General features: G+C 43.5%; 1 protein-coding gene across 2 annotated transcripts in view; it reads left to right on the top strand.

The window, feature by feature from the left end:
• LOC140902194 (putative tRNA methyltransferase 9B) overlaps positions 1-22,638 on the top strand; it is a 95,280-nt gene that overhangs the window by 56,330 nt on the left and 16,312 nt on the right. For both annotated transcript variants that reach the window (XM_073322143.1, XM_073322058.2), the window contains 2 exons: positions 275-471; positions 3,748-3,921. In XM_073322143.1, the coding sequence (XP_073178244.1) occupies positions 318-471; positions 3,748-3,921 (328 nt within the window). In that variant the 5' untranslated portion in view covers positions 275-317. The remainder of the gene's footprint in view (positions 1-274; positions 472-3,747; positions 3,922-22,638) is intronic.

Here is a 22,638-nt window from a genome sequence, read left to right as displayed (position 1 = left end):
GTCATGAGGACAGGTCTTGAGTGTGAAACACTTATTTATATCATACAATGTTGTATAACGTCAGAAAGCAACACAGATTAAACAATGCTTTTTGCCTTAAAAATCCCAGTTTTTTCTCTTTGTTTATGATGATAACTCATCCCAAGTTGTAAATGGAGATTCAAAACTAACTGCATAATACTACTAAAATTTTATGGTTGTATTTTAGAAAACGAGACCACACAGGTTTCTGAGATGACTTTGTTTGTTTGTTTTTCCCTTTCCGCTTCTTTAGGACTGTTGCACTGGGTTCAATGAGTTAGTGTAGCCTTTTTGTGATGGAGAAGGAGGCAAGCCAGTTGGAGAAGGACCACGTCCATAGAGTGTATGAGAAAATTGCTCCTCACTTCCATGATGCACGCTACAAGGCTTGGCCAAAGGTACAACAGTTCCTTTCAGATCAGGAACCAGGCAGCCTGATTGCTGATATTGGTAAGTTGAGTCCCTGAGTATGACAACTGTTTTAAAAAAAACCTATTATTATTTTTTTAGTGTTGATAGTGATCAAAGCCAGGCATGCCTCTTCTCTGTATTAAGCAGTACTTTTTGGCATGGTCAGAGTCACCTTGCCTTAGGCTGCAGGGTTTGAAATGAGTGCTCATCTGCAAATGAGTGTGTTTTGGAGCTGGCAGGTACACTTTTAATCATCATAGCCTGGCTGCCTATCAAATTTGCCTCCTGCTGCCTGCTCTCCCTCTTTCTTCTGTAATGGACCTGCTTCCAGAGCCATCCATACATATGTACAAGCCATGTGGCTGTGCAACTTTTCCCATTACCTACTTGTGAAGGAGTGTACCAGGCCTTTGTGTCCCCTCGCTGGAGGGCCCACGGTTCTACCATACTCTGCCCCAAGAAAGGAGTAGTGAAGATGGGTCCTTCAGGCCTGCCTAGAGAGGCTGCACAGAAGCAGCCAATCTCAGCCCAGCAGTCTCAGCTAAAAGGAACTACAAGGCCTTAGCAGGTCAATAGGACCAGAAGAGCAAGGAAGGATGCTTCTTCCTGGTCACAGGAGCTTGAGAGAACCAGAGGATGGTTTGTGGTAGCATTTGCATTTGGTGAGAAGGAAGAAGATCTGAGAAATTCAGCCCTTAGGTAAGAGTGAAGAAAAAGGGGCTACGTGGGAAAAGGGCCAGGCTAGCAGCAGTGAACTGGAGGCAACTGCTGTTGATAGTGTCTCTGGGTTGGGACCTGGAATAGTGCGTGGGCCCTGATTCTCCCACTGGTGAAGTGGTCTAAGACTCTAGAAGGGGACAAGGCTTAGAATCCCAAAGGCAGGGCAGGATTTAAAGGGCCCAGAGATGGGGCTGAAGACCCTGCTGAAGGCAGGCAGTGTGTTGAACTCTTTGCTATCCCAAAAGGGGCTCATCCATTTGACTGTGTAAGTTGGCCAGAGAGCTTAGCCTCTGAAGACCTACAAAGAAAGGCTGACACCCTACTGAAGGCACCAGAGGCCGGAAAGGCCTGCAGTATCACACCCAGCCATAAAGGAGGCACTTGGGAGGTGAATGTCCTGTCACCACTATTAAAGGAAAGTATGAAAGGACTAAATAGCTGAATAATGTTGCAAATAATTTTCCCTTTTTTATTTTAAGATGTTAGTGGATATGAAAAGTTTAATATATAGTATAAATAACTCTGGAATTTGAAATTTTCAATTTTTCTAAAGTTAAAGCATGGACCGTGCCAGGGCAATTTTCCCTATACTGCCGTGCCAATGTGCTTCCATGCCTGCAGGGACAACAGGTGCTGGCCAGCTGGTATTTTTCCACAGTCCTCCTTCATTCTTTAAGAAGTAACATTATCTACAAGGATGCTAACAGTGATATGGACACCTCCCCATTAGAAACTGAACTAAGACCATGGAAGGATTTCACGTTGACCACCAAACAGGAGTCTGATATGGCCAGCTCATGACCTGTGCTGGATTCAAACTAAAAATAAATAGCTTCTCTACTCCTTTTTCAGTTTGCTAAAATCATCTCTCCAGACCCTTTCTTTTTTTCCTTTCAATTCTTAGGGTGTTAATGAAAGTGAAATATCAATAACAATGGCTTGGGCCAAACATGTAATGTCTGATGTTACACAGACTTCTCTACATTGCTCTGTGTGCGTACACTGGGCTTTCTGCTTTACGTGTCTCTGTTATTTCTGAGTGTTCTCATGAATGACTGAGCTAATTTCATAGTGGGTTTTAGTGTATTGTGAACTGTGAAAACATAAGGGATACCGTTCCTCTGGGGCCAGAGACCTGTGACTGGCTGGCTGATTAGCCCCACCTGCTGCACCTGAGAAAGAGTTGGAATTTAATTAACTCACTCTTGGAAAAAGAGGGCAGAAGGAAATGGAGAAGAGGATTGCAACAACCTCCAGAAAGCTGAGGGACCAAGGGCTATGCCCTCAGTAGACTGCTATGGGAGCTATTACACAGAAGAATTGCTCCAGGAACCACATGGACAGAAGGGCGATACAGTAGGGTCTTTTTATTTTGCTAAGCCTCCGAGGTAAGAGCCGGGAAATGTTGGTTACTGGTGTGCGGGACAAACTTGGGGAAAAGGACTACTTGGTCTCCACAGACTTTGAAGGAAGAGTCTGCAACGTTTTTTGATTTGTTTAAAAACACTTAAAATAAATCAACTAACCCTGCTGGAAACTGCTTCTTTGGATTAATTGAGAGAGCTCAGACAGAATTAATCCAGGGAGTGAGCTGACTCAGCAAGAGCAAAGCCTGGTCTGGTCGGAGGAGGGCACTATAAAATAGGCCTCATCCTTTTACATGAACAAATACATAGCATTATGAACCATCAAATTGAATTTTGTCTGTGAAATAAAGAGGATTTGAACTGAGGTCTCCAGAAGTGAAAGGCTATTATATTAACCCAAGGCACTTCACTCCCTTTTCTTAATTTGATCTGTGATTTCAATGACAGTCATTCAAGCAAGAGGTGAGAAGTCACATTTGGTAACTTCTTAGATTTTTTCAAACTATCAGACTTAATAGTATAAGGATTCAGATACCTGAGCCCCAGATGAAAATGTTAGCAGTAAAATAGTTTAAGTTGAAAGTTTTGTTATATTATTTCAACACAGAATTATTGTAGTGTGGGAAGGCTGTACATCTCTACATCAGAAGCATACAGTTATGAAGAAGAAACTGCAGGGAGATATCAGACAAAGAAAGTTCCAGTTGTCATGGCAACAGCAATTAGCAGCAGATAACAAGGAAACAATGGGTTTAACAGCTTGGTCTGATAGTGATTTAATTATTTAGCCTTCTAATTTGTCTGTTTGAATACACAGGAATAATTCAAGGCTGTGCTGCTGCCATATGATGCTTTAATACAGTATTTTTGGTCTTTTACAAGCAGAAGTGTAATAGCGTCATAACATAAATGTTATTGATTCTGTATGCCACGAGAAAGCCAAGATAAATGCTCTTTAGCAAACCCATCTCATCACTTAACGTCACACAGCAAAGAGCCCACTGTTTGACAGATAGGAACAGTCTGTGCTCATTGTGCTAAAATGATCACAAGCCACAATAAATTCCACTATAATGTCATCTTGGTTTTTTTTTTTTTTAAATGGGCAGAGAATTTCAAATTATTGAGGTCAGACACTGGCACATTTCATTGCTCATGTCAGGAGAATATTCTCTTGCTTATAGAAACTGAAAGACACTCTTTTCTCCTCTTTATTTTACTACTTCAGGCTGTGGAAATGGCAAATACCTTCATATCAATTCTCAAACCTATAAGCTGGGCTGTGATTACTGCTTCCCTTTGGTGGAGTCAGCACGAAATGATGGCCATGAAGTAATGGTGTGTCATAGTCTGTGCCTGCCATATCGGAATGAGTGTTTTGATGCAGTCTTATCCATTGCTGGTAAGTTTTGTACATTGGCAATTTCTGTTGGCCAAAATTTCAAAGGATAATCCTGTTTGGAGCTTTTAGGCTGGCTTCACAGTCTCTGCCAAGTATTTTGGCAGAGGGCAACACAAGACTTTGGTGCATATTTCCTTGGTCCACCCATCTAGTTACACCACTGGAAACCACTCCTCAGTTTGCCAATGCAAAAAGGGGGCTTGCAGTGCTGTTAGTAATTTGCTAGGGTAGGTTTCAGAGTAGCAGCTGTGTTAGTCTGTATCCACAAAAAGAACAGGAGTACTCGTGGCACCTTAGAGACTAACAAATATATTTGAGCATAAGCTTTCGTGGGCTACAGCCCACTTCATCAGGTCCTATTTGGGCTTTTCCCAGTGGTACAAATATGAAATGCTGACCACCTGCCCACAGGAAAATATGATGAAAAGCCACTCAGGAGCCAGCAAAGGAGTCTCTGGTTGTCATAAATATAAAGGGAAGGGTAAACACCTTTAAATCCCTCCTGGCCAGAGGAAAAACCCTTTCACCTGTAAAGGGTTAAGAAGTTAAGACAACCTCGCTGGCACCTGACCAAAATGACCAATGAGGAGACAAGATACTGGAGGGGAAGGAAACAAAGGGTTCTCTCTGTCTGTGTGTTGCTTTTGCTGGGACCAGAGCAGGAATGCAGGTCAGAACTCCTGTAAAAAGTCAGTAAGCAATCTAGTTAGATATGCATTAGATTCTGTTTTGTTTAAATGGCTGATAAAATAAGCTGTGCTGAATGGAATGTGTATTCCTCTTTTTGTGTCTTTTTGTAACTTAAGGTTTAGCCTAGAGGGATTCTCTATGTTTTGAATCTGATTACCCTGTAAGGTATTTACCATCCTGATTTTACAGAGGTGATTCTTTTAATTTTCTTTAATTAAAATTCTTCTTTTAAGAACCTGATTGCTTTTTCATTGTTCTTAAGATCCAAGGGTTTGGGTCTGTGTTCTCATACGCAAATTGGTGAGGATTGTTATCAAGCCTTCCCCAGGAAAGGGGGTGTAGGGCTTGGGGGGATTTTCGGGGACAAGACGTTCCCAAGTGGGCTCTTTCCCTGTTATATTTGTTAGACGCTTGGTGGTGGCAGCAATAAAGTCCAGGGACAAAAGGCAAAATAGTTTGTACCTTGGGGAAGTTTTAACCTAAGCTGGTAAAAATAAGCTTAGGGGGTTTTTCATGCAGGTCCCCACATCTGTACCCTAGAGTTCAGAATGGGGAAGGAACCTTGACACTGGTAAAACAGGTTTATGTGGGCCCTGAGTTGCAGGGCCAGCATTCATTCAGCCACAGTAGTGAGAGGTGCTGCCAATTTACTAGCAAATGAAGGATTGAGACCCAAAACTTACCATTTTTTCCTGTTGTTGAACTCTTAAGATGCTTGCAGGGCTTGGTAGGGAGGCAGGGGCAGAGTTATCTTGCTTTTTAGTTTGTCAGAGGTGGAACCCTTATCTTTTGGACATGTGGAAACCCCATATTTGTACATTCAGATCAGGTAATTACAAGCTGCATGTTTCTATATGCAGGAAGGTGCACATGATAAGGGAACCCACTGGAAAGATGGCACTGATGGCTTTGTACGTTTATCCAGGGTTTTGGGTGAAGTTGTGGTAACGTTAATTTCTCAGTCGAATTTGTAAATTGCATGAAATAGCTAGCTGTTCAATACTTGACAAATATCAGTCACTACAATATATTGTGAAATTTTAAAATAATCACCAGTCTTCCATCTTTTCATAACCTGCTGTAGTCACCTGCATCACCACCAACTCCTGTCTCCTCTCTGCTCTTAAGGCTTCTTTTATTTTGTTCCTCTACCCTTTTCAGCTCTCCGTAATGGGAGAGGACGTCTGTCCTTTCTCCTGTAACTGAGACATCAAGTAAGAGTGAGGCGGCAGAAACTTCTATATCCTTCACTACTTCTCCTTAGAAGCTATGGGGCTCTCCTATCTTTGGGGCAATCTTCAGGAAATTACTTAACCAACTGTCCACAAGTCAAATAATCATAGTAAAAACAGGGTTGATTAAAAATAGAGAAATAGTGGAACTAAAACAAAAGTTATTGTTTGCTTAGCAGAGGAAGATTTACTTTTCCTATAAATTAAACAAGATGAGACACACTTAGTTTCATTAAAGCACAATTAAATGTGAATATCTTACATCTCTTTAAATCAATCACTGATTAGGCTGACAGCTTCCACTCCCTGTCTCAGAAAGTCTTTCTTTCAGCCTCTTGGGACTCTGGTTTTCAAATCCCAGATCCATGTCAAGTTCTTCGAAGTTCAGAGGAGCTTCCAGAGTTCATTATCATACTAGATACAGTGTTCTGTTCTGTGTAGGTATTCATGCTCATCACTCAAGTATCTGAGCACCTTCCACTAGTTTATTAAGCAACATGACGACACATTGTAACATGTTTGTTCTCTCATCCTTTCCTCAGTTAGAGAAGTGTGTGTTGCTTGTGTGTGCAGTGGGGTGTTTTTCTTTGGAAATTTTTGTGTGTGTGCATGTGTAATGTTAACACACGCACATTACGTTATGTTTGTTAGAGAATGCAAGGTCACCAACATGTGGCTTGCACTTAGAGCAGAAGGTGGTGAGGTTTGTAATGTTCCTTAGTTCCCATGGAAGTTTATTCCACAGTCTAGGGCCAATCCCCGAGACAGCTTTGTCTTCTGTACAGAGTTTTTCTCAAAGCTCAAGTTCTTGGAGTAATAGGATTATGTGAGAATCTCAGCTTATGGTTGTAACTTTTTTTTTTTAAAAAAAGAAGCTTCTAGCCCACATGGTTGCTGAGAAAAGCTTAAAAACGTGCACTTTAAAGGATCAAAAACCAAAAGGCAAATAAAAAGAACTCCAGTCTTCTTATTTCAATCTCATGATTTATAACCCAATCTCATGGGTTTTGGACCTGACTCATTTTTATTTATTTATTATGAGCAGTGGGTTTTGGCAATACTGCAGATAGCCCTCCCCCCCCATCTCTGAGTCCTATTTGTCACCACATAATCTTCTGAAGATAGATACACACCAGAGGTGATGGTAACCATTTGCATTCCCTATCTTCCAGGAGATTGTTGAGCGACGGGAATAAGGTCCTTCAGCAATGCTAAGGCCAGGACTAGACTAGAAACTTTTGCCAGCATGGCAATGTTGATTAGAAGTAACTAATTTTTTGCCACATTTCTATGCCAATAGAAGCCCTAATGTAGATGCAGATACACTAGCATAAAAGTGCGTTTGCCACTATAGCTTATTTTGCTCAGGGAACTGGTATAACCTACACCAGCAAAAGCGCTTTTTGATTAGTACAAGCTGCATCTATATTCAGAGGGTTTTGCAGTAAAGCTACACTAGCAAGACTTATAAGCATAAAGTAGATCTAAATAGATTCCTTTAAAATGCTTAACTCCTAACAGGCAAATCTTCCACAGTTCTTTGCCTGCATTTGGAAAGGTATCTTGTACATTTTCCCCATTTACTCATAATATAATTTTATTCTAGTTTAAAAATCTTCACTGACAGAAACCAGCCCCTTGATCACAGTCACACATACTGGTGGGTTTTTTTATGATTGTATGCATCACAGTGCCAACCCTGTCCCATTGAAATCACATGGAGGTTTGCCATTGACTTCAACGACAGTAGGATTGGCGCTCATGTATCTCCCCTTCTGTTAAGGAATTATTAATACTGTCTAAATCCACTTGGCATATCTATAGCTGTTTCAAAATGGCTTTATCTCTATCCTAGTGAGATCATGCTCTTTATGAACATAAGAATGGCCACACGGGGCCATTGTGACATTCCCCAGGGTACAATCTGGACTGCTGAATAGCTGTTCCTATCAGTTCTCCAGTCTGGGGTGCCTTTTACACTGCCTCACTGTTAAAGCAACCGCTCCTGGCCTTGCTCGCTCACACACACACACAGAGCTTCTAACATGCAAACTACTCCCAACTATACTGCAAGGGTGCTTCAGGTAGCCATTCCTGAATTATATTGGAGAATGACACCAGCAAATTCTTAGTCCCAGACTTGTCCCCAGAAATATGCGTCTTGTACTGCCCAGCTGTTTCCTTCTGTGCAGTACAAGCTCATAGAAAGTATGTCATCTCAGTAATTGAAAATGCTATGCACAAACCATGTGATCTTAAATCTTCTTAGCATATGTGCAACGTGCCTTATCCATCACCGAATTTGGTCCACTGGTTGGATCATTAGTTTCCCTGGCTTGGGCTGGGTACTGATGGGGAGTTCGACTTGAACGCTGATCCATGCCCCCCATTGGGAAACTTAATTTCAGATAACAAACACTTTAATCCAAACACACGCTGGTGTAGATAAAACAATAAAACAAGTTTAACTACAGAAATATAGATTTTAAGTGATTACAAGTAATGAGGCATAAAAGTCAGAATTGGTTACAAAGAAATAAAAGGTAAAATGCAAACTAATACCTAACTTACCAAGCTTAGCCCTGGTCTACACTAGGAGTTGAGGTCGAATTTAGCAGCGTTAAATCGATTTAACCCTGCACCCGTCCACACGACAAAGCCCTTTTTTTCTACTTAAAGGGCTCTTAAAATCTATTTCTTTACTCCACCCCCCGACAAGGGGATTAGTGCTGAAATTGGCCTTGCCGGGTCGAATTTGGGGTAGTGTGGACGCAATTCGACGGTATTGGCCTCCATGAGCTATCCCAGAGTGCTCCATTGTGACTGCTCTGGACAGCACTCTCAACTCAGATGCACCTGCCAAGTAGAGAGGAAAAGGCCTGCATACTTTTGAATCTCATTTCGTGTTTGGTCAGCATGGCAAGCTGCAGGTGAGTGCAGAGCTCATCAGCAGAGGTGACCATGATGGAGTCAAGAATCGCAAAAGAGCTCCAGCATGGACCGAATGGGAGGTACGGAATCTGATTGCTATATGGGGAGAGGAATCCGTGCTATCAGAACTCCGTTCCAGTTTTTGAAATGCCAAAACATTTGTCAAAATCTCCCAGGGCGTGAAGGACAGAGGCCATAACAGGGACCCGAAGCAGTGCCGTTTGAAACTTAAGGAGCTGAGGCAAGCCTACCAGAAAACCAGAGAGACAAACGGCCCCACCGGGTCAGAGCCCCAACTATGCCACTTCTGTGATGAGCTGCATGCCATTTTAGGGGGTTCAGCCACCACTACCCCAACCATGTGCTTTGACTCCATCAGTGGAGAGGAAGGCAACACGGAAGCAGGTTTTGGGGACGAGGAAGATCGCTCACAGCAAGCAAACAGAGAAACTGGTTTTCCTGACAGCCAGGAACTGTTTCTCACCCTGGACCTGGAGCCAGTATCCCCCGAACCCACCCAAGGCTGCCTCCCGGATCCGCCAGGCAGAGAAGGGACCTCTGGTGAGTGTACCTTTTTAAAATAGTATACGTGGTTTAAAAGCAAGTGTGTTTAATGATTGATTTGCCCTGGCATTCGCTGCCAGTACAGCTACTGGAAAAGTCTGTTAACGTGTCTGGGGATGGAGCGGAAATCCTCCAGGGACATCTCCATAAAGCTCTCTTGGATGTACTCCCAAAGCCTTTGCAAAAGGTTTCTGGGGAGGGCAGCCTTATTCCGTCCACCATGGCAGAACACTTTACCACGCCAGGCCAGTAGCAGGTAGTCGGGAATCATTGCAGAACAAAGCATTGCAGTATATGTTTGTTTGTGTTCAAACAACATCCGTTCTTTATCTCTCTGTGTTATCCTCAGGAGAGCGATATCATTCATGGTCACCTGATTGAAATAGGGTGCTTTTCTTAAGGGGACATTCAGAGGTGCCTATTCCTGCTGGGCTGTTTGCCTGTAGCTGAACAAAAATGTTCCCTGCTGTTAGCCACGGGGAGGTGGGAGGGATGAGGGGCTCGCCACACGGTGGGGGGAGGCAAAATGCAACCTTGTAATGAAAGCACATGTGCTATGTATGTAATGTTTACAGCAAAGTTTACCGTGAAAGAGTGTACCCATTGTTCTAGAAAATGTGTCTTTTTAAATACCACTGTCCCTTTTATTTTTCTCCACCAGCTGCATGTGTTTCAAGGATCACAGGATCTTCTTCTTCCCAGAGCCTAGCGAAGATTAGAAGGCGAAAAAAACACACTCGCGATGAAATGTTCTCTGAGCTCATGCTGTCCTCCCACACTGACAGAGCACAGGCGAATGCATGGAGGCAGACGATGTCAGAGTGCAGAAAAGCACAAAATGAACGCGAGGAGAGGTGGCAGGCTGAAGAGAGTGAGTTGCGGCCTGAAGCTGAAAGGTGGCGGCAGCATGATGAGAGGAGGCAGGATTCAATGCTGATGCTGCTGGAGGATCCAACTAATATGCTCCAGCGTATGGTTGAGCTGCCGGAAAGGCAGCTGGAGCACAGACTGCCATCCCAGCCCCTGAGTAACCAACTGCCCTCCTCCCCAAGTTCCATAGCCTCCTCACCCAGACGCCCAAGAACGCGGTGGAGGGGCCTCTGGCCACCCAGCCACTCCACCCCAGAGGATTGCCCAAGCAATAGAAGGCTGGCATTCAATAAGTTTTAAACTTTCAAAGTGCTGTGTGGCCTTGTCCTTCCCTCCTCCACCACCCCTCCCGAGCTACCTTGACAGTTATCCCCCTATTTGTGTGATGAATTAATAAAGAATGCATGAATGTGAAGCAACAATGACTTTATTGCCTCTGCAAGCGGTGATCGAAGGGAGGAGGGGAGGGTGGTTAGCTTACAGGGAAGTAGAGTGAACCAAGGAAGTGTGGGGGGGTTAATCAAGGAGAAACAAACAGAACTTTCACACCGTAGTCATGAAACTGGTTTTCAAAGCTTCTCTGATGCGCACCACACCCTCCTGTGCTCTTCTAACCGCCCTGGTGTCTGGCTGCGCGTAACCAGCAGCCAGGCGATTTGCCTCAACCTCCCACCCCGCCATAAAATTCTCCCCCTTGCTCTCACAGATATTGTGGAGCACACAGCAAGCAGTAATAACAGTGGGAATATTGGTTTCGCTGAGGTCTAAGCGAGTCAGTAAACTGCGCCAGCGCGCCTTTAAACGTCCAAATGCACAGTCTACCACCATTCCTCACTTGCTCAGCCTGTAGTTGAACAGCTCCTGACTACTGTCCAGGCTGCCTGTGTATGTCTTCATGAACCATGGCATTGAGGGGTAGGCTGGGACCCCAAGGATAACTATAGGCATTTCAACATCCCCAACGGTTATTTTCTGGTCTGGGAATAAGGTCCCTTCCTGCAGCTTTTGAAACAGACCAGAGTTCCTGAAGATGTGAGTGTCATGTACCTTTCCCGGCCATCCCATGTTGATGTTGGTGAAACGTCCCTTGTGATCCACCAATGCTTGCAGCACTATGGAAAAGTACCCCTTGAGGTTTATGTACTCGCCGGCTTGGTGCTCCGGTGCCAAGATAGGGATATGGGTTCTGTCTGTGGCCCCACCACAGTTAGGGAATCCCATTGTAGCAAAGCCATCCATTATGACGTGCACATTTCTCAGGGATCACTACCCTTGATATCAGTAGATCTTTGATTGCGTTGGCTAGTTGCATCACAGCAGCCCCCACAGTAGATTTGCCCACTCCAAATTGATTCCCGACTGACCGGTAGCTGTCTGGCGTTGCAAGCTTCCACAGGGCTATTGCCAGTCGCTTCTCAACTGTGAGGGCTGCTCTCATCTTGGTATTCTGGCGCTTCAGGGCAGGGGAAAGCAAGTCACAAAGTTCCATGAAAGTGCCCTTACGCATGTGAAAGTTTCGCAGCCACTGGGAATCGTCCCAGACCCACAACAGTATGCGGTCCCACCAGTCTATGCTTGTTTCCCGGGCCCATAATCGGCATTCCACAGCATGAACCCCCCCCATTAGCGCCATGATGCCCACATTGCCAGGGCCCGTTCTTTGAGAGAAGTCTGTGTCCATGTCCTCATCACTCTGGTCACCGCGCTGCCTACTCGCCCGGTTTCACTTTGCCAGGTTCCGGTGCTGCATATACTGCTGGATAATGCTTGTAGTGTTTAATGTGCTCCTAATTGCCAAAGTGATCTGAGCGGGCTCCATGTTTGCCATGGTATGGCGTCCACACAGAAAAAAGGCGCGGAATGATTGTCTGCCGTTGCTCTGACGGAGGGAGGGGCAACTGACGACATGGCTTACAGAGTTGGCTTACAGGGAATTAAAATCAACAAAGGGGGTGGCTTTACATCAAGGAGAAACAAAAACAACTGTCACATAGAATGGCCCCCTCAAGGATTGAACTCAAAACCCTGGGTTTAGCAGGCCAACGCTCAACCCACTGAGCGATCCCTCCCCCTGGTATTCGAGGCAGGACTGAATCTCCATTAAACTTTTCAAGGTGCCCCTGACAGACCTCACCGAAACAATTGTTGGCCGTTGATTTCATGGAGGGAGGGGGGAGCAAATGAATACAAAACAAATCTGGTCTATTTCTTGTTTTGATCCACTCCATCTATCTTTTACATCTTTGGCTGGCAGCAGACAGTGCAGTAGGACTGCTCGCCATCCTCATCTCCTGCCTGCTCGCCAGGAGACGGTGCAATACAACTGCTGGAAGGACTAAAGAGAATGACCTGGTCAAGTCACTCCTATTTCAGTCCCTGTGCCCATGTCTGCCCAGGCACTCCTCACCGACCTTATCAAGGCAGCCAAGAGCACCTAGGACATGATGATGATGGTTATCAGGCCTGTTGCACCGTCTTCTGCCACAAGGCAATGAACTGCTGCTGTGTAGCAATGCAGTACCGCATCTGCCAGCACCCAGGAGACGTACGGTGACAGTGAGCTGAGAGGGCTCCATGCTTGCCGTGGTATGGCGTCTGCACAGGTAACCCAGGGAAAAAAGGCGCAAAACGATTGTTTGCCATTGCTTTCATGGAGGGAGGGAGGGCCTGACAACATGTACCAAGAACCGCCCGTGACAATGTTTTTGCCCCATTAGGCTTTGGGATCTCAACCCAGAATTCCAATACGTGGCAGAGACTGCGGGAACTGTGGATAGCTACCCACAGTGCAATGCTCCAGAAGTCCACACTAGCCTTGGTACTGTGGAAGCACTCCACTGAGTTAATGCACTTAGAGCATTTTGTGTGGGGACACACACAATTGACTATATAAAAATGATTTCTAAAAAACTGACTTCTATAAATTCGACCTAATTTCGTAGTGTAGACGTACCCTAAGTGAATTCAAAGCAAAGATTTCTCTCACCGCATGCTTATAGCCATTTGACTGGATCTTTTTGGCCAGTATCCCTCCCCCAGTTCAATGATGCTCCTTAGAGATGGGGGGAGAGAAGTAATTTGTGTCCTCTCTTCTCCCTTATAACATTTCTGGTCTTTGAGAATCCTCTTCAGCTGGGGTTCAGGCGACAGCAAGTCTGTTTGCCAGTAAATTTCTCACTCACACCCTTCTTGCAGCCATTCTTTGGCAGGTTAACCAGGTGATAATCCTTTTTATTATGCTCACACCTGGCAGAGGCGTCATTTTGCTTATTGTCTCTGAGGAACTATTTTGTGCCTGCTTTTCTGAAATTGGAGCATGTCTCAGTAAAGTCATACAGTAGAGTTTTATAATTTTACGTACAACGTTGTCACACATATTTTACCAGGACAATAATGTTTAGCACATTGAGTTTTCAAATGATACCTCACAAGGCATGCTTTGTACAAAATCCATTATAGTCTTGTAAAAGTGGTGAACCTAGAGGTACAGTCTGTCACAGCCGTCTAGCCTAGTATCTTTTCTTCTGACGGTGGCCAATGCCAGGGGCTTCAGAGGGAGTGAACAGAACAGGCAATCGTCAAGTGATCCATCACATTGTCCACTCCCAGTTTCTGGCAGTCAGAGGCTAGGGGTTGAATCCGTGACCATCTTGGCTATTAGCCAGTGATGGATCTGCCCTCCATGAACGTATCAAATTCTTTTTTGAAGAGTTATACTTTTGGCCTTTAAGGCATCCCCTGACAATGAGTTCCACAGGTTGACTGTGCGTTGTGTGAAGAAATACTTCCTTACGTTAGTTTTAAACCTGTTGCCTATTAATTTCATTGGGTGACCCCTGGTTCTTGTCTTATGTGAAGCAGTAAATAACACTTCCTCATTCGCTTTCTCCGCACCATTCATGATTGTATAAACCTCTGTCATATTCCCCCTCAGTTGTCTGATTTCCAAGCTGAAAAGTCCCAATTTTTTTACTCTCTCCTCGTAGGGGAGCTGTTTCGTACCCCTAATCATTTTTGTTGCCCTTCTCTGTAGCTCTTCCAATTCTAATATATATATTTAGATGGGGTGACCAGAATAGCACACAGTATTCAAGATGTGGGTATGCAATGGATTTATATATGGATGAAACCTTGTTTAACTCTCCTATGTATTGAGTTCCTGGACTACTTGAGGTGGGGGCAGTGTTGAGACCAAGCTTTTTCTTTTAATTAAGATATGCCATTTATTTCCTTTGTATGTAAAGGCAAAGCCATCATGTGCTGCTTCTTTCTCTCTCTCTCTCTCAGCCAGATACTCTGATAATTTGGAAATAAATAGAAATTACTTCACTATTTGATCAGTTCCCTTGTCCCACTAGGAGGAAAGAAACTGCTGGAATGAATAGCAAAGGGCTTCCCTTAAAGTTAATGCCATTCTATGAAAGCTAACTTCAGTTTAATCTGTCATATTTTTGGCAGTACAGCAAACTAAACAGAAGGCCAGATCCTGAACTGGTGTAAATGTGCCTAGCCTCACTGAAATCAATGGAGCTATGCCAATTTGCACCAGTTGAAGACTTGGCCCAGTGTTGCTAGGAAGACTCTTCTGCCCACACTGCTTTTTTCGTTGGAGAAAGCTTTAAGAATGTTAGCAAATGGGGAAAGATCTGAACGTGTGAAATGAGAGTAATTAGCCTCTCTGTGACAGTGAAATCAGAAGAGTATCGGTTGTGACTCATCGGGCATATTATCACGCAAGCCATGACACTTCTTCTCTGCATGGAAGAGATTGTTAGAAAAGGGATCGCTTTTATAAAGGGAAAAATTCTCCTGTCAGAGCCGCATTGCAAATACCTGTTGCCTAGAAAACTCTTGTGAAATGTGTTAGTTGTCAATACTACAATATAGAAATCTGCTGAGACGTTCTGCATTAATGGAATCCCATTCTGACATTTTATCACAATGAGGAATTTTTAAAAGCACTCCACTGAAGTTGAAAGGCCTAAAATTAGCTCCACTAGCTGTGGGTGGACATCATATTCTATCCTTTGCTCTAGCTGCCTCTTTCTCTTTCATCACCCTGCCTCTTCACAACCAGGAAGAAGGCATGCAAGGTCTAAACAAAATGCAGCATGCCACTGCTTGTGCTTGTGCTTGTGCTCATACAGAGACCTGCTGCCCTGTTGGGTGGTTGTAAGGGCATCCAAGAGAGAGATTTCGGTTGTCATTGTTGCAGCCCAGCTTGCAATGGCAGTTTAAAAAAATGCAAAATGGTTTAAATTACTGTGTGTATTCTAATACAAGTTAACTGTTATTTCTTTCAGGAGTCCTTTTAACACCTTCAGTGTTCCCTGTGGCTTTCATGGGGATTCTTGCCTGAAGGGCAAGATTCTGATCTCACTTACGTTGGTGTAAATCCATAATTAACTCCAGTGATTAATGCCAGATTTAAACCCATATAACTAAGGCTCTATCAAATTCACAGTCCATTTTGGTCAATTTTGTGATCATAGGATTTAAAAATCAGAAATTTCATGAGTTCAGCTATTTAAATCTGAAATGTCACGGTGTTGGAATTGGAGGGGTCCTGACCCAAAAAGGAGTGGTGGGGGGGTCACAAGGTTATTGTAGGGGGGGTTGCGGTACTGCTACCCTTACTTCTGCGCTGCTGCTGGCGGCGGCACTGCCTTTAAAGCTGGGCAGCTGGAGAGTGGCGGCTGCTGGCCAGGATCCCAGCTCTGAAGGCAGAGCTGCCGCCAACAGCAGTGCAGAAATAAGGGTGGCATGGAATGGTATCGCCACCCTTACTTCTGTGCTGCTGCCTGCCGAGCTGGGACCTCAGTCAGCAGCTGCCATTCTCTGGCCACCCAGCTCTGAAGGCAGCAGCGCAAAAGTAAGGGTGTCATGGTCTGGTGTTGCCACACTTACTTCTGCACTGCTGCTGGTGGGGCACTGCCTTCAGAGCTGGGTGCCCAGCCAACAGCCGCCGCTCTCCAGCTGCTGAGCTCCAAAGGCGGCACAGAAATAAGGGTGGCAATACCAAGACCCCCCGCTAAAATAACCTTGTGACATCCCCACCCCCAAAAAAACCTCCCTTTTGGGACAGGACTCCCAGTTTGAGAAATGCTGGTCTCTCCCTTGAAATCTGTATACTATAGGGTAAAACCACACCAAAGGCCAGATTTCATGGGGGGAGGCCAGATTTCACAGTCCATGACCCATTTTTCATGGCTGTGAATTTGGTAAGGTCTTATGTCTAACAGCAAGTACAGCATTATACAGAAACCAATGACAAACCCACAGTATAAAGTGGTGTAGGTGACCCTAAAAACAGCCTTTACAATTTTTTTTTCTTTTTTTATTTCACCATACACTCATGCCTCTCTGCAAACAATTTCAAAAGCTCTACCAAACCAGAGTGGCAGCGTGGTAAACATTGCACAGTTATAAATGATGGTGCGAGGCAGAGGAGAATAAGGTCCCCTCTCTATTCAGAGACCATTCTATTAAATAATTTCTCTTTTATTATTATTATTATTTATTATTTATTGTTAATAGCAGTGATGATGCTTAACTTTTATATGCCCCAATCCTGCACATGCTTAACTTTTATCCATGTGAGTAGTCCCAATTGAAGGCAGTGATTCATCTGAAGTCAATGGGAATACTTTACTCAGATGGACGCTCCCACTTCCTGACTCTTGTTTTTAAGAGTTCATCTGTTCCTGCTGCATTTTCTCCTCCTGAAGTCATAATCCTCCCGTTGAAAATTATAATTATTGCCACAGCAACTAATTTTTATATTGCAAACAGGGGATTAAGGTTTTAGGTGAGTAAGAGATAGCAGGAGAAAATGAACTCCTAAACCACAATATCGTATTTTTATACAAATGTATATTACATTGTGCTCCATCCTCCAGTTTCCAATGTGATATGCTAACATGATGTTCCTAAGTGCAGGAGTTTTAATGGAAGCTCACAGTCTGACTAACGAACCCCTCTGCATAGTCCTCTGCAGCCAACATCTGGGAGTGCTTCTATGAAAGGAAGTAAACCAAGAATCCTATTACTTATTATGGTAAACCCAAAGGACCCAGTCAGGACTGGGGTCCCATTGGGATAGGCATTAAATAAACACAGACACAGGTACGGTCCTTGCCCCACAGATCTTGCAGCCTAATTGGAAGATGGTAGTTGCAGTTTTTGGTGGGACTGGCAGGACATCCCTGCAGTCTGTTGCTGAGGAGTGCTGTCCTTATCAGCTCACACCACTGCCTATCAGTGGAATTCTTGCTAACTGTTATGGGCTAACTGTTCTTTTCTCACTTACACTGGTACACCAGGAGTAACTCCATTGAACTTCTGTGTTCTAGTGTCCCTGGCACTGACAGATCTTTGAAAAGAGGCAAGTTGTAATGGATTTATGAAGTAAATTATAAGTTTACTTCTAGTGGATGTTACACAGGTAGCTCTGCCTGGTGCATCCCAGAAAGCTCGACCATGCTATTAACTAGAGTTGCTGCCTCCTCCTTCCTCTAGGAACTTACATCAATGGGGAACAACTCTATCTCTAAGCTTCCCTATTCTGTTACAAGTTAGAGCATTGTAAAACAGGTGTGAGCCCAGAATCAGGTCTTGTGTTTTTCCATGTTTCCATTGGACTGTCAGTGGCCTGTTAAGCTTTTTTCAATTTAATTATTCATTTTAGATTGTCATTGGTCATTGGTGGTCTTATTACTGCTGTCATGTTGACAATCTATCTTTGTTTCAAATCTTAGCCACATGCACTTAACAATCTGTTACCTGGTTACTAGGGCTTGGCCATCTGTTCCATGTCATTAAGCTAAGTGACAGCTTGTCACTGACTGAGCAACTTGTAAATATGACTGTTGTCCTCCAGTCGCTCACTGCACAGAACAACACAGCTATTGCTTTAGAATAAGGAAACCGTTTTCAGGTTTAAACAACCTTCACAAGATTTCTTCTCAAGTTCATATTGTCAGGCTAGAAGTTCTAAGGAAGCCAAAGCACAGAATTTTCATGGCATAACTCCATAAAATCACTGCCCTGCTGGATAGGGCACTAAAACAGCTCTAGTCTTTACTTGGGCAAAACTCCCATTGACATCAATAGGAGCTTTATCTGAGAAAATGTGGTGACTTTGGAGTAGGTTATGCTAACTGTAAGAAGAGGCAGAGGCAAACCAGGACAAGGGATCATTTTAAATTTTTAGAACTTTATAAGGGGAAACCCCAAAATTGTACCAGGGGCATAAATAATATAGAACATTACCAAAGACTTACTACTTAATATGGTTAGATATTTGGCTCTGTGTGTGTGTGTGTTTTCTCCCTGTGTGCTGTCCCAGCTCTGCGCAGACAGTTGGCACAGCAGACCTCAAGCGAACCGCCCAATGTCCACAAGATCTGTTAAGGTACGAAGGCACCCAGCCAGGTTTATTGTTGACGAGGCATGGGAATAGCACCTGGCAGACTCTACAGGGATACTAAGACATGTATACCCATGACAACGGATGCAACTCAGTCAGTGGCAGGACTTACCACTGCTCGCTAGGCTGGCCAAGGATACTCCCTCTGAGATACATCTTTATACCCTGATAAAAGCAAGTTGCGTACTGTCCTCCTGACTTATCATTTAGGAGGGGTCAATGTGTTTCTGTTATCCTTGGGGAATGTTTTTGTACCGTCCTTGATATCGGGATGTTCTGGTACCACTTGATACCGGAATGTGTTTGCATGACAACTCGTGTACTTAGCACTTCTTAGGAATGTGTATTTCTGCAATATCAGCCCTGTTCTTGCCAGATTCTGGAGCAGGTCCTGCCACAGGCCTCTGATACAAGGGTTTATGTCTCAGGCTCTCTTTCTACTACACTTATAATAATAAACAACTGTAGGTTACCAACACATTAACTGTTGTGAGCTTGTACATGCTGTGCAGTTAGTACCAAATGCATTATTATTAATGAGAGATCACTGCAGAGAAGAATCAGCTTTTCCTCTCCTTGGCTGTATGTCCAACTGTCCTGTTCTTTTGCTTCTCTTGGACTTGAAGTGCTCCTTAGATTCAGTGTTCTGTGGCTGTACCTCTTTTCATTGCGTTCATCCACAAATGGGGTTTCTTCACGCCTTGGGCCCTCGCTTCTCCATTTAGGCACCTTTGAACTGATTTCCATCAATAGATGTTCAAACAGTCATTCTCTCTGTTCATATACTTGAGATCCTTTGTGGATGGACTTCTTGTTTTACTGCTTCCAGGATCTGTTTTCATCTAACAGAACTTTGTGATCAGTTCTCTTTGTCAGCAATTCTATTTCCTTTCAGTTATTTTCCCTTAATACTATTTCTGGTACAGCTGTAGATTTTATTTCCCTTTACTTCCCTTCTCTAACAGTGTCTGCTAACACACCCAGGTATATTTTTGTTTCTGCTTCTTCTGTCCTGAAACCTTTCCTATTTTCCTTCTTTCCTCCTTCTCACTTCCTAGTCCCCTACTTTTATTCTCCTGTTGTTGTTTTTATTTTATCACCTCCCCTCCTACCCAGGATCCAGTTCATCCACCAGCTCACATCTCAATTCTTATTCTTCCCTAGCAGTTTTTTTGTCCAGTTGCCCACCTCTGGTGGGTTCCAAGCCCCCACCCCAGCTCGGGCTGCCCTTTCATTGGCTGTTTCTCACCCCAGGACAGTGTTCTGTGCTGCTGCATTGCAGGTGCTGGTGCCAGGGTGAGGGTTACTATAAAATGAATGCAGGGTTGCACCCTGCATGGAGAGTGTCGTGAATAATGTTATAGCTGTTTCCTTCCTCACCTTATGCTCCATTTAAAATCCCAGCCCCCTCCTTGGGCCTATCAGTGAGCAACTCAGATTGCTCTCCAGTAACCCCCTCATCCAGCTGACAGAGCAACACTGAAAGGGAGCCACAGCTGCCTGTGTTAAGTACTTACGCTGAACAATCTGTCCCACCTTGTATTTAGCAGCGATGCTCTGAGTACATTTCCCAGACTTGAGGAAGAGCTCCGTGTAAGCTTGTCTCTCTCACCAACAGAAGTTGGTACAATACAAGAAATTTACTTCACCCGCCTTGTCTCTCTAATAGACTGTCTCAGTGAGTGTCATTCCAGGCTCACACTTAGCAATAAGCTCTCCTTGTTACAGAAAAGCAATTTAATATGAAGAAAGAACCAAAGGAAGGGAAGTGAATGTTTGTAATAGATTTACCATTTGAATCATGAGGTTGCCTCAGTGGGACCAGTCCTGCAGACCTGACTGAGGCAAAATTTCAATTGATCTCAGTGTAAATTTAGGATGACTAAAGATTATGGGATCAAACCAGTGTAAATTCTTTGAGAATAGAATTAAGTAGAGAGAGAGATAAGAGGCTCAAAAAGGATTCCCCCCCCCACCCCAGCTTTTTTTAAACCCAACTCGCTGATATTTTACAGTGGTTACCCCTACCTCCCTGTGACCAGGGAGTCTTTTGGTGATGCTGACTTCACCCCTTTATAATTGCGCTTAACTTTAAACACAAAGTAATCCCTCTGTAGCCATTGTAGCCTGATTCTTAAAGTTAGGCACATGAGTGAGTACCTTGCTGAATCAGGGCCTTAATAAACTGACAGTTTATAATTATAATTGTTTATATTAAGATTGCATCCACATGTGTTAAGTGCTGTCCCCAAATATAGGAAAAACCTAAGATGGCAGGAATTTCACCATCTAAGAAATTTGTAAATGGGTATGTTGTGGGGAAAGAAGTAATTATTTCTTATTTGGAAAATAAGAATAATTTTAAAAATAATTTAAAAATAATTATTTGGAAAATAATTTAATTTTAGCTAGTAAATTCTCTGCAGTAAGTCATAGGGAAAAATAATAATAAACTAAAATGCCCGACATTCTTTTAATACTATTGTAAGGAGGAAAATGAAATTGTATTTTACTTGGAATCCTACATTCTGTATCTATTCCGAGTGTTCCTATTACTGGAACTGTCAAAAATAAAGTATATATACAGTCTATAAAAAAGGCTCTGAGATAGTGATTCTCTGATCCTTGAATATTTTCAAATGCCTCCTAAAGGGATTTAACTTTAGTATAAAAATTTGACAAAGTAATTTCTGAATACACCATTTTCCTTGCAGTTTAACAGGGTTTAAATTGAATCAGTGACCTAAAATGCTCATTTTGAAAAGTACCGCTTAAAAAAAAAAAAAAAAGTTGTGGATGCTTTCAGTTTTGTTCTTTGAAGACAGCTGAATGGCATAGACAATGTAAGATACACTTTTGCCTTTTCTAAATAATCCCTTTTAGTAGGATTAGTCACAGTATTAAATTAACAGAAGAAGCAATTAATTATATTTTTATGAAGTGAAGAAGAGGAGAATCTTTGAAATCCTGTCCCCCCCACCAGCATTTCATCTCAGAATTACATTATGCATTTTTCAGATGTGAGAAATCTTTTAGACTTCAATTTAAATGAAAGTGCTGGGATGAACAGCACCCAGTACAAAATTAATTTGGAAAGACTTTTAGATCTGCTGGGGAGAGTTGACACCTGGCTGAAATTAAAAGGAATGTGTAATTTAGAACAACTGTTAGTCTACAAAGAAAGGTGCAAATAGTTTTGTTAATGCAGACCCCTGTCAATTAAGTTTCTGTTTGGCCATAGATATGTTACAGTATACCCTACTTCAATGGGACTCCTCATCCATGCAGGTGTCCACACAAGTGCAACTGTTCACAAGAACAGGACCTAAGTCAGGACAGAATACTTTGATCCCAAGATGAGCATAACCAGAAAGTTAGGAAACTTTAGCTCACCCAAATCAAGTAGTTACAGCCTGGATCCACAAAGGTACTTAGGTGCCTAAGTCCCAGTTCCACAGTAATCCATAAAACTCCTGCTCAGCTGCTGTCTAACCCTGTAGGTGCCTAAACTCACTTAGTGCCTAAAGCTTTTGCAGTAAAAATTCCATCAGTGCCTATGTTCCTGCCTCTGAGCATGTGCATGATGCCTCCCTCTAGGCAGCCAGAGACCCATCTCCCGCCTAAGCACCAGAATGATATGTGAACCAGGGGAGGACGGGTGCTCCTCTATCTATCTTGCTTGATTTGGTATGTTGCTCATCGGCTGCCTCTCTCTCCACAGAATAGTGGGGCAAGGGAGGATCTCCCTTATAACCTTTAGCCCAGTGGTTAGGGTGTTCACTGGGGATATGGGAGACCCCTACTTCAGACCCACCACCCCACCCCCAAATGAGAAGGGATTTGAGGAGAGAGCTGCTACCTCTCAGGTGAATGACCTCACCCCTGGACAATGGGATATTCTGATATTCGGGCTCCCTCAATCTCTCCTATTGAAGTTGTTCCACATTAATTAAATAATTGATGGAATAAATAAATATGAATTTTGCCAGAGAAAGAGGGAGA

This window comes from Lepidochelys kempii, chromosome 1 (assembly GCF_965140285.1).
Source record: "Lepidochelys kempii isolate rLepKem1 chromosome 1, rLepKem1.hap1, whole genome shotgun sequence".
NCBI classification, from domain to species: domain Eukaryota; kingdom Metazoa; phylum Chordata; order Testudines; family Cheloniidae; genus Lepidochelys; species Lepidochelys kempii.
Note: the sequence above shows the minus strand (reverse complement) of the source record. Positions and strands in the feature narration are given on the sequence as shown.